General features: G+C 29.1%; 1 protein-coding gene across 2 annotated transcripts; it reads left to right on the top strand.

The window, feature by feature from the left end:
- The first annotated feature begins 388 nt into the window (after window positions 1–388).
- LOC146533558 (glutathione synthetase-like) lies at window positions 389–13,412 on the top strand. Of its 2 annotated transcripts, none has more exons than XM_085194840.1 (12): window positions 389–730; window positions 2,264–2,359; window positions 3,207–3,323; window positions 3,989–4,158; window positions 8,183–8,225; window positions 8,480–8,650; window positions 9,091–9,158; window positions 9,481–9,585; window positions 10,507–10,713; window positions 11,241–11,376; window positions 11,755–11,846; window positions 12,396–13,412. In XM_085194840.1, the coding sequence occupies exons 1-12, from the start codon at window positions 584–586 to the stop codon at window positions 12,523–12,525; spliced, it is 1,482 nt and encodes a 493-aa protein (XP_085050966.1). In that variant the 5' UTR covers window positions 389–583; the 3' UTR covers window positions 12,526–13,412. The 2 variants fall into 2 exon arrangements, with proteins under 2 accessions (XP_085050966.1, XP_085050967.1); XM_085194841.1 differs by lacking the exon at window positions 3,989–4,158 and adding an exon at window positions 6,322–6,455 and having other exon boundaries at window positions 397–730.
- The last annotated feature ends 119 nt before the right edge of the window (window positions 13,413–13,531 follow it).

Here is a 13,531-nt window from a genome sequence, read left to right as displayed (position 1 = left end):
AGTATGAACTTTGTACTTAATTTAATATCAATTTTGTTTTATTTATAGCTATAAAACGTTGCAATTAAGTAGCTACAAATTACATAAATGTTACTCTGCAAATTGCATGGAAAACATTAAATAAGTAAAAAAGAAAAAAACAATCATTGGCAAGAAAGAGATCTATAAACAACAGAGCATTTATCTGTAACAAAAAAAAAACATTTAAAATATGTTCAGAATATAGTGAATAATAATAACAAACGTAAAAAACATAATTTACAATTAATGATTTATTTAAATAAAATTTATATCTTAAATGTAAAATATTTACAAATTACTTTAAAGTTTAATGTCAATTGTCTACTGTAAATTGATTAGTAATTCTAATTAGTTGATTGCTTTGCTATAAATATTTTAACTGTTCCTTGATTTTAACAGTCACTGCCAGACGTCAGTCGAAGTTATATATTTTGGATTTAGCTTTTCAACAGTCAGTTGTCTTTTACAAAAAAAGTTGTAGCCTAATTGTCAAGTTTTGAAATACAATTATTCTTTAAATTTTAATGTGAATTTAAGCTTTATTAGTTAGAGACGTTGCAAAATGACCCAAGCTAGACTAGCCTCATGTATACCATTGCCTGTGGAACAAAAGTTATTAGTAACTGTGATAGAGAAGGCCAAGGATTGGGCTCTAATGCACGGTGTTGGTATGAGAGATAAGAAAAACTTCACTAAAGATGCCATACAGGTAATTATAGTAAAAATAACACCACACACACAGCTACTTTTCGTTTCATTTTGCTCACATAGTTCGTTTGTAAGGTTTATTAAGTTATAGTATTAAAAATAAATTGGCCGGAAATCCTAAGTAAACATATAAATTTGTATTTAGAATCTACATTGTTTTTTACTATTGTATATATTAAAAAGACAAAATAAGTAGATGTTTCTGCAAATTTTTCAATGCATATAGCAGAGTAGACCAAGGGAACTTAGTGTTGAGACAAGGTGCTTACCATGCACACAATTTTTGAAACATTTCATGTTGAGTGAAGGAGGACTCAATATTAAACATTTTCTTGTTACTTAAGCAAGGAAATGAATCCAATTTTTATTCCTTTGGGAATCAAAACCACACTCATAGTACTTACAGTTGAACTCCAGTGTACCATAACAGCCTTGGATAAGATATTGTAATATTATAGAGTTTCATTAGCAAGGCCAAATATTTTCTAGTATTGCATAATTAGAAATTGGAAGTCAATGTTTTAATATTAACTTTGTTTTTTTTAACTATATGTGGGGGGAAAAGATGTGAAACTAACAACATCTATAATTATAATAATTTCAATTTGTAATATTATTTACAGGAAATTATTTAGGATATGAAATCAAATTAACTTTGTTTAGTGTAACTTTCATTAAACAAAGTTACTTAATGTTTAATAAATTATCTTTATTTCTTTATTTAACATTAAGTAATTTATTATTTGACAATACATTAAGTGATGCCATCCCTCATTAGGAGTTGGAATATAAATAAAATGTTAATTGTTTTCAATTTATTGAATTTGTGACATTCTAAATTAATGAAAATCATGTAGACATTTGTATAATTATTTTACATATAGATTATTATTTATGTTTCTTATTGTAATACATGGAATTAATTAAGTATCACCATCTGAAGAATAAGGTCCTATTTGCAAAGAAGTAACTTTACAACATACAAATAGGATGTTATTCTTCAATTGAGTTGATATATCCTATTATAACTCTTCTAAGATCTCTAAGCTAAGTGTGGGAAATATTGTGGGAAGCCTTGATCATTGATCTGGGTTGTGTAGTAATGTAACAGCAATGGACTATAGCTTTTATAAACTTAGTCATTTATTATGCCAACACTAAAAAATATATATTTCTGGTTTTAAATGTAATTTAATATTAGTCTAATGCAAATTGTAACCCACAACCTTTTAAATAATGATAAAAAACATCATCTTTTTATTATTATTTAAAGGGTTGCACTGCAACATATAAATGCAGAAGCCAAATGTACAACACAGCATCTGACTGTAAATGCGACTATTGTGAGTTCTGTTCCCACTTGGAGGAGAGAATTATTATTATTTCCTTGTTCTGGTAAGAAAAGAAACCAGTATTAAGTTCCACCACTTAACATGCTATGTTTCAGAAAATTGGATAATACTGTCTTACAAAATGAATAAAAAAAAATAAAGAAAAGATAATTTGAAAGATATTTTTTTACTTTTTATTTCAGATTGCACCGTTTGTCCTTCTTCCGTCGCCGTTTCCCCGCACAGAATTTAACAAAGCCGTAGAGCTGCAACCTGTATTGAATGAACTAATGCATAAGGTATGTGATTTTTTATCTATCTCATATAATATTATAGAGAGAACCTTATAGTACTATCTGCATTTTTTCATTTTACATCCGTTATTGCGCGTTGAGTGGCGGAACCTAATGCTGGGCATTATTTATCAATCCAGTTAATTTAAAATACTTTACCCAACGCACGGCTGACCGTAACTGTAACTGTTATGGTAGTAGCTTTGATGCTTACTCGGGGAATGGACTACTTTCTTTTCCACGCTTTTCAATATTGTTGTATTCCGCCACTCAACACGTCGACGTCCTCGACGGAAATCAAAAGATAAAATAATTTTGTCTCACTGCATATGTATTGGATTCTAGGTATGGTTAGTAAACAAAGAAGAAACACGTTGCTTTATATATAAATATATAAATCTTGACCTATTTGACAAATATAAATGTTTTATTAACATCCAAAGTCGCCTTCCATGTTGACACGAAATGGCGGTTATTGATACAGAGTGGTGACAAATACCAAACTTTTAATTGGAGATCGGAAATATAAATAAAAACATCGTGTAGTGTACGTCTGTTTACTAACAATATCCTTTACCTCAAAAAACATCGGAAACGATGATTTACAGGGCTTTATGATTACACCTATGTAGTTAGTAGAATGCCACTCATTAGAAGAAATGAAATATTTTGAGCAGCAGCAGGCAGGCAGCGAGCAGGCAACAGCGTCGATTTCCGCCACTCAACACGCAATGCCTCCAGCATTCAGCGGAAAGTGGGGAACGGAAATGCCTTAATGAGAACGGAGTGTTTTAATACTACGTTCCCATCCTGCTAGCTTGAAGTTATAAAAAAACTACACATCCTTTTGCAGGTAGCGCATGATGACGAATTTCTGGAAAATACACTACAAAATGCGCTTCAAGTTGATGAATTTACTGCAAAACTATTTGACATATGGGTGAAGGTCAGAAAAGAAGGCATTGCACAGGTAAAAATCTATTACATACACTATTGAGTATCCTTAAAAGTAATGGATATTTTGTAAGTTGATATTTTATTAATTTTATCACTATGTTAACATTTATTTTATTGAAATAAGTAATAATTATAATATTGAGAAAAAATACAAGATAAAATTGAAATGGTTTACTGCTATGAAACCTTACTATTAAAACGGACAATTCACAATACTGAACGAATTTACCATAGTCATGTTATGGATACATTTTACATATGTTGACCATTATATAAATTATCTAAACATATTAATAATTATATTAATAATATTTTTTATGATAACCCCATATTGTTTATTGTAACCCCTAAAAAAAAGGAATGTACAAGAGACGACGTATCGGTAACTGTTATCTCTTTCAGACAACCTTAACGCATAGGACGTAAAGGGTAAGGATAGGAATAGGGTGGCGAGTGTGGACAATAAATATAATATATATAAAAAAAATATATAATGCAATATATTAATAATACACATATATTAATAATACACATATATGTATGTAGGTATATAAATAAATACCTAACTGTAACACAAATGTACACACAAACTTATATACGTAATATAGATTATATAAGTATAGGCGTCAACGTAAAAATCTATAGATGTATAGTTCAGATATAAATCTGTCGTCTTAGCCGATATCACTAGGCATGCTGAGGTCGGACATCATGTTGGAGTCGAGATGTCCGCATACAGAGAACCAATGTGCCAAACATACGCCATATTGTTCATGGAAACAAGTGGAGATCAACAGTATAGCTTCCGGTTTCGGCCATCTTGGGCCTGTGTCGCGGGAAATACAGAGGTAGTCACATAGCATTGCATTCAAAATGGAGGCCAGATTTTGTTATGGAATTTTGATAGATCAATTGGCCTTTAAAAGGGAAGTTACAGTGTTTCGTAACAGTAACTGAAGCGTTTGTATATTCGAACCGTATTTGATATAAAATTTTCGGATAATTTCAGATATAACTTTGCCTGACCGAGTTTATCGGTGCTTAGTACGACATAGTGATAAGTGCGAAGATCTATTGTTAGTTGAAAAAAATAAACATCAAATATCACTAACTGTTTATATCAGACTAGCAGACGCGCGCAGCTTCGCATGCTTAGTTACACCCTTAGGGGTGAATTCTAATAAACGATGAAACACGTATTCAATGTAATGTTTTTAAGAATCTCAATTTTGAAATTTGATAAAAATCGGTGGTGATTTAAAGATTTTTCCATACAAACTTTTAACCCTTTATTCGTACGCTTAGGGGGTGAATTATAATGAACTACGAAACACGTGTTCAATGAATTTTTTTTAAGAGTATAAATTTAAATTTTTATAAAAATCGGTGGCGATTTAAAAATATTTCCACGCAAACTTTCAAGCTTTATTTCATCCCTTTAGGGTTAGGATTTTTTAAAATCCCTTCTTAGTGGATGCCCAGATTACAAAAAAACATCTATCCAAATTTCACGTTTTTATCATCAGAGGTTACGACTGTGAGTCCGTCTTACCTCAGTCAGTGGAAACAACTTTTATATATATAGATTAAAAAACGAATATTTATTTAATATCGAAATTCTCCGAAACCAATAAATTATCCTTCTTACTCAGATCCAAAATGTGACACCTGTAACATCCCTGGCGTAGATATTATTTTAATAAAAAAATTAGTTAAGCTTTTAATGGTAATTAAAAAATTTGGTCTACCATTTATGAGTTAAAAAATAAATATTAATTATTGCAATGTTATGTATTGTAATTCTATTCATTCTAAGGTAACATATAACATATAATTGTTGCCATATGAATGAAATGAAATTTAATATTTAGTAGCATATTATATGAAAGTTAATACTCACTTTGTGTAACTTAATTGCAAACTAAATAATAACAGATTTAAATAATAACAAATGGGTTATAAATATAAATAATGGTCATAGATAATGAATAAATGATTGCTACTAAAATATTTAGTGTTGATAGGTTAAGTTTATTATCTATTGTGTACAATGTTATATTTGCAATCCATTTGTCAAAGTAGATTGTGCGGATAATGTAAATTATTGCTTTTAAATAGAAGGAATTGTAATTAATTTATTATTTTTGCTTTTGCAAAGAAGTAGTGTCTTAATGATAAATAAACAGATAATATAATTACAGCAGTTTACATAATAGTATGTATAAAATTTTATTAAATTTAAATTTTAAAAATTAATATGTATAAAATATGCTTACATATACATTTGACTGGTGATAAATAATAGTTTTTTTTAGAGCAAATCGAGCAATTTGCTATATAATTATTTTTGACATTTAAACGCTAATAGGTATATTGAAATTATATTTTTTTATCTGTGAGTGAAGCGTGTGCATGTGCATTGTGTAAGTATTTCTTAAGGAATAATAGGTATATAATCTTTGTGCTGTTAACATGTAAAAAATGGCGGCAATTGTGATTTAAATTTTTTATTATTTATTTTGAAGTACAATGTTTTTAATAATTTTACATTGAAAAATTACTCACTATAATAAAATAAGAAAAAATGATTAATGATATGATTCTATAATTAAAAAAATAGGGACATGTTTTTTTTTACTTAAAAGTATGTATGTATTATGATTTACGTATATGTTTATAGTACATTTTAAAAAAGAGTGTTATATTATTAGACGTCAATGGTGTTGGAGAATTATATTTATTTGTACATACACAAAAATAAATTGTCACATAAACACAATTATTATATAGCAACATATTTGGTTTGGGATTATAAAGTATGTATTTAAAATCTTACTTAAAGTAAAATGTCTTCCCTTTATATTTATTCTTTAAATATTCTTTCTTTTTATATAATTTATTAACAACATAAATAAAATACCAAATATTTTAAAAAAAAATCAAAAATGATTTTAGCTACTTAAATATAACTTATAGTATTTTATAATTGGACAAAATTAATAATATTCCAGTCGCTCAGCCTTGGCCTCTTCAGATCGGACTACCTGATGCAAAAACCGGACTGCAATAAAATTAAACAAGTGGAGTTTAACACCGTGGCAGCGAGTTTCGGCGCCATGACGTCGAACCTTCCCGCCATGTTTCGGTACCGACACTGCGATGGGCTAAAACCTTTAAATTTCATTAACCGCAGATAACATAATATATAATGGATTGTTATTGTTTATCTGTTACTAATTATATAATTAGTGTTGAAATTCTAAATCTTTAAATGTATATATTTATTTATTCAAATAATATTATAATTATTTTTGGTGGGAACTAACGTGAGATCATTTCTCACTCGGTGTAATAGATTTTTTTATTTTCTCGTACTGGTAAGAGTGCGAAACGAACGAATGAAAGAGAACAAAGTGCGACTGAGTTTTACCAGTGGCAAACGGAGTGTGCTAACACTATGGTTCCTTCTGCTTGCCCTGCTATATTCGGGAAATATGTAGAGTAAAACTTTTTTTTTAGTTATGTTATATTTATTTATTATTATATTATATATAATATTCGTATATACATTATGTCCAAATAAACAAAGGTCATAGCCCATAACGGTTTCCGTGTAATCAGTCAACATCTCTCATGTGACTGCTTTATAACATCACGCGTTCATTTCTCACTAATGCTTGTTCTCTATGCACGCTTTTGCCATCTTGTTTGCACCAAATATATTATCTATGCATGCTTTTTGGGTAGATTTATAATCTGTGGCTCTTAAGGTTATTTAGATGTAAATACAGATTTGATTTTAAAATAGATTTTAAAAGTTTGGCGTGCATGTATATAAGCGATTTTAGTTTTGTTTTCCTACTTGAGAGATGTTCCCTGACCTTGGATTGTCGGTCGAAATTGTTTTTTTTTTATATTTGTTTAACTTTTTTAATAATAACTTTGTCCAATTATAGATTGATGAATGGATTAGGGTACACATCTTTCAAATGTTACATTACTTTTTTCTTTATGCATCTTGTGGTTCTATATTGACACATTACTTAATATATTATAGTATATTTGTTATAATAATATATTTATGTAACTCGGTTAGTTTAAAATATTTTTATATATATTAAAAGCTTTTCATACTATTAGGTTAACATAAAGAGAAAACATTGTTCATATATTTTATACATTTTCGTCAAACTTTTGCAATTCACAATAATTAGAGTGATAGGAAATTTTAATAATAAAAATAAATAAATTACTATTTAATTATTGATAAAAAATGACTGACGTATAATAAAATAGTCTTTTTCTTTGTATAATTTGAGAATTCAATTATAGTATAACATAATCGTTAAGGTAATCTCGAATCACTGGTAAAAATGCATGTACTTATTAAATTGTTTGTTGTAGTATGACATGTTGTATACATTATTATGATAATTTTATTATTGTATTTTTTAATATGGCTTTAATTTAGATCTGTATACACTGCTGTGAAAAAAAATTATTAAGGTGTATTTTTCAAAGAAATAAGATGAATTATTAAATTAATCCCAAAATCCCTTTTAATAATTATTGTCCTTATTTTTCCATGAAATAAAATTGTCATAATAAGCATTTTACCTTATATTTGAATATAGGTAGAAAAGTTATAGATATTTTGTATTGTGTTTTTAGCATGCATTGTGTACGTGGCATGTAGTGTATTGTTTGATTATGTATGAAATGTGTGTAATATTAATTGTCTATATAAAAAAAAGACTTGATCAGAAATTAATAATTATTATTTAATCTGTAGTATTAAAATAACAGTTATTATTTTCTGACGGGTTCTGACTTTCATTTTTTGATTAAACTTATTTTTGTTTTTTTTTTCAGCTATATTCTGCGTCAGTTGGGACATAACGAATTGATTAAAGATGTATGTATTTTTTGCTTATTTTTTTATTAGTATTTCTTAGAAAGTATTGCTTTATTTGGGAGAAAAACTAATAACCGTTGACTTTAATTAACTATGTTGCTATGTTTAATAGAGATAATAAATAAAATTAGTAAAATCATTAAAATGTCTATATTCTCTTTTTAAGCCCCCAATATATACAATTAAATACCAATTAATAATTCATGAACGACTCTGATAGCTGCTTTATTTTAAAATTACTTTATACTTATTAGATGCCAGAAAACCGTGCTCTAGCCGGTCTTTGCTCGGGCATAACGGAGGCATACGATTTATTCGGTGTACCGTCAGCCGTAATACTGTTTGTAGTGGAGGAAGTGTCTTACAATATATGCGATCAGAGGTTCCACGAGTTTGAAATATTCGAGAAGAGGCCCGATATTATGGTAAGCTATAATAATTATTGAGATTATGTGTGTGTGTGTGTGTGGGGTGTCTTTCTCAGGTTTTACGCTATTGTATTACGAAAAGTACAAAAAAAAGCCTATATATCCTGTATTCGAACTCCAGAAAGAGTGTTGTTTTGCAGTGGTGGAACTTAATGCTGCAAAATGAAAATAATTTATTCCCCCTGAGAGATCGACCTATTTTTGATTTCACAACTATTGCTGTTACAGGCGGATATTGTCGCACTGCGCCACGATGGTTTCAAATAATATTTTCATTATTATTCGTATGTCAAAAAATAAATTTCAGTTCTACACTTCTAAATTACCTTATATAGCATAAATTAAAAATATTTTTATTTACATCATAATATGGCATTTTGTTTGTTTTTAATGTCTATTTTTTAACTATGGTAACATGTATTGTTTTTAAATTGCAGATATACAGAAAGACTTTGAATGAAATTTATGAAGAAACTTGTTTGAATGATAAAAAACAACTCATGATGTAAGTTTAATTTAGCAAGTTCACGCTTAATCGTGCATATAGCTGGGGTAGGGAGATCGAACCTAGTGTTAAGTAGTCCATTACCCAGATACCGGCCAATTCTTCAAGACTTTGCATATTGAATGGTGAAACTCAACGACGCGCTTTTTTGCTTTCTCACTAGAGTGAGAAGATGAAAATTATTCTTCTTTTGAATTATCAAAACCACTATCATCGCACACTGTTACGTAGTACAATGTCATTGTACCTCGACGGCATAATCATTTATATATAGATATGTTTTTTTTAATAGAGATATATAATTTTGTTTTTCTTTTAATAGCGACGGTCATCCTATAGCTGTAGTGTACTACAGATCGGGATATGAACCTGCTCAATATCCGTCCAGTAAAGATTGGGATGCAAGACTAAGAGTGGAAAGATCTACGTAAGTTTGCAATTTTTTTTTAATTTCATTTTTTATTTTGTATGTGCGTTTGACTTTTTGTATGAAATTGTTATATAATTTTTATTATTTAAAGTAGTTCAATAATAATTTTGATAAATATAAGAATTACATATGATGGTTGATATTAGATTCAAACAAAATGTATTGTTTTAATTACAAAATTTATGATGTTTTTATCTTAAAGTGGATATGATTGCTTATCTTAAATGATCGTGAGTCACGTTTTATCATTATCTTTTTCTTATTTTTATTATAATAAATAAACATGGCTCTTTAAAAAGTCTACATTTTTGTTTTGAAACTATGCAAATGAAATAAATATACTGTCATTATTAAATTTAATTGTTCCTACTAAGTATACTTTTATGATTCAATTTTTTTTGATAACGCAATTAAGTGCCTCTTTCATCCACCGTTACAAAGAAAGTCTGTTAGAAAGTATGTTTGACACTCGAAGTCGATTTTGGCTCCAGAAACGCTTGTAGCTACGACCGTAACTTCACTTCTAAGTCAGATGTACTAATTTTGAGAAACTTTTAGAGTAATGAAATTTGCTCTATAAAATGCCCATCAATCCATGACTAATTGATGGTACAAAGGGAGTTTAGCAAGCTGTCGCGGAGCGTCCTTAGAAATTTGGGATATATTCACGGGGCTCTATTCTTTGGACGTTCGTGAAAGTGAAGAACCGACAACTGCCTCTAGCGTTATTTTTCCCCCATTATTCTTATGAATTTGAAATGTTTTTCCATTTTTTTTATTAATACATTGTTTTGTCTGATCTATCTTTAGAAACGTGACTTAAGACCGTAACGTAAAATCAAATCTACTAATTTTGAGTCATTATTGAGCAATTTAATTTACATTATATAACAACGTTTTTTTTTTGTGTTTTTATAGTGCAATAAAATGCCCCTCAATCCATTATCAACTGGCTGGTACAAAGAAAGTCCAGCAAGCACTAGCAGCTCCAGGTGTCCTGGAAAAGTTCATGGGCGCCGGCGCCTCCACTGGGAAAGTTAGGGATATATTCACGGGGCTTTATTCATTGGACTTTGATGAGAGTGGAGAAAAGGCGGTTGATATGGCGTTGGCTGATGCTGAACGGTGAGATATTTTGTTTGTTTAGCTTCACGACACTCCGTCTTCACGATGTCAGACGTCGTGTTTGTCTATTCCGTGAAATATCCGCATTTCGTGTTGAGTGGCGAAACTCAACGCCAGGCTTTGCCTCGTTACAAGAGCGAGAAAAATGAAAATATTCAATATGTCATTTCCTCGAGTGGGAATCGAATCTACAACCTGTCGCGTTGATAGAATTTAAACAATCTTGAGGTTTCCTTACGCTCATATGAGCATAACTTACACAAGATATGCTCTCAGAATCTTTGATCAATATACTAAGTGCTCTCAGATTAGCATTCCTCATACATTTTAACTAGTCATATTTAAAAAAATGTTTATTTTCCCATAAACATCACCTAATATTTCATTTCATTATTTAGGTTCCTTCTAAAGCTTAAGTATTGCCTACTACCATTTTCGTCATATTCATTTATGTCGTCGAATTTCTTAAAACTATATACTATCTACATACATATATATATTTCTATAAATAACTATTTCTGGGCCAGATTCGTTCTGAAGCCCCAAAGGGAAGGCGGTGGCAACAATCTATACGGGTCGGACGTGCGCGACGCTCTACTGCGCATGCGTCACAGTCGCGAGCGCGCCGCTTACATACTCATGGAGAGGATATTACCACCTTTGGTAGGGGTTTCTTAGTGTATATTTTTTACCTACTGTTGTTTTAGCTTAGCAATTTAAGAAACAGTATTTTTCCAAACGCACCATAATAGTTTTAAGAAACGCAATTTATCGACCAGATCGGGGAATTATTTTAATATATTCGCCCGAGTGGACATCGAAAACACAACTATTGCGTTTGTCTCATGTTTGTTTTTTAGGGCAGGTACGTTCTTAAGCCCCATAAAGAAAAAAGTTTAAAAACCTATACAACAATATATTACATGGGAAAGTATTAATCAGTTTATTTTTATATATTTAATAAAATAAGTTATTTATTCGACTAGTGATCGAACCCACAATCAGCACGCTTACAGCCAGAATTGTTTAATCTTTTATCAGGTATCAGGATACGTAGTGCGTCCCGGAGCGGCGGTTCCTCCGCCGATCACTGATCTTGTCTCAGAATTGGGCATTTTTGGAGTTATTATTGGGTAAATATACACCATATTTTTAGTTGTTTTTTTAATTGATGATAATTAAAAATCTCATCAATTTCTTTTAATTTTTTTCTTTTTATATATTTCTTATAATATACTAAAAATATATTTTATAAGTTACGTAATTTTTTAATGGGCTGGTTGAACATTTTTTTCCTCAAAGTAAAAGTTTATTTTAAATTAATTAAGAGCGATTAAGGAATTCATACGTCGCTAAGTTCACTCTTACTCTAAAATATGTAGTAAATTATATTACTATTTTTTAAATTAATGTTCAAAAGTTGCTTTATATTTCATGACATGAGACTGTCATGGCGCAGCAGTACAGCAGCGTCCAACTGAAATTCGTCTATTGTGTGTTCTTATTCGTGGGGACGAATTATTTTCATTTCCTCGCTTTGGGAACAAGACAAACACAGCGCTAAATTCCGCCACTCGCCACGCAACGCCTCGAAAATTGAGCAGTGCGTAGGGCCCGGAGTATCTTAATTATAGGTTCCCTACTATACATCGTAAAGTAAAAAAAAATGTTTTTATACTTAGGACAAAAGATAAAATCTACTGTAACCGTCAAGCTGGACACATGCTTAGAACTAAATTAGCGGACGCCAATGAAGGTGGAGTGGCAGCCGGCTTAGGTGCATTAGATTCACCATATTTATTAGATATGTAATAAATTAATGTATAAATAAACGATTTAATTCAATTTTTTTTTTGTGATTTTTTTAAATGTTGTTAGTTTTTGTTGTCTAAAGTAATTTCTTGAAGTAAGTCGTTTATTTATGTACTGTTTTATATGAAATGTTATTTTTAACATGTATACAGGTCATTCAATTTATTAGTAATGATATTATATTAGTATTTTTGTACTGAAATAAAATGTTGCTGACCTCTGGATTTTTGTAATGAAAAAAAATATATAAATATGAAATTTTTTTTAAAATAAAATTAATAAAGAATTGAATGAATAATAATTAAAAATATGAATATTTTATGAAAATTTAAACTCATTAGAAGCAATATTATTAAAATTACACTGAGAATTGAATTTTGATTTTTTTCATGTTTATTTTTAAACTATTAATACGTCAGTATAATTTTTTGGTATAAAGAATTATTAAACTTTTAGTTGAAGTAATGATAATATATGCATTATTTATGATATTATTTTTTATTGCCTATTTTTTGATTCAAATTATTTAATAAAATGATGATGAAACAGTTTTTATTAAATCTTTAAATTATATGCACATTCTGTGTAAACTGCATTTATAAATAATAAGCTAATTAACTGACTATGTAGTATTTTTTTATTTTTTTGCGACAATATTTTTATTTTTTCAATTTTGACATTCCATTAATTTTTAATAAAATATGCAAACATTAATAAAATAATGTCATTTTTTAAATTTTATAATTTTGAATAGATTATATGTATTGATTGGATATGTTTTTATTAATATAACTATTTTCTATTGTATAAGGCAGTAAGGTGCTGTGCTGTTATAAACACTTGAAGTTTTATATTTTTATTACAATAAAACGAAAGTTGTTACAAAATGTATTTTATTTTACTCCTTTTCTAATAATATTGTAATATATTTGCATAGACTAACATATTTATGTGATATTTCAATGCTTTTATGACAATGAGAAATTTTCTTACTTTTGATAATTAT

This window comes from Heliconius melpomene, chromosome 12 (assembly GCF_056956725.1).
Source record: "Heliconius melpomene rosina isolate 202511_hmr_F chromosome 12, ASM5695672v1, whole genome shotgun sequence".
Classification (NCBI taxonomy): domain Eukaryota; kingdom Metazoa; phylum Arthropoda; class Insecta; order Lepidoptera; family Nymphalidae; genus Heliconius; species Heliconius melpomene.
The sequence above is the reverse complement of the archived record's forward strand: the minus strand, read 5'-3'. Positions and strand labels throughout refer to the sequence as shown.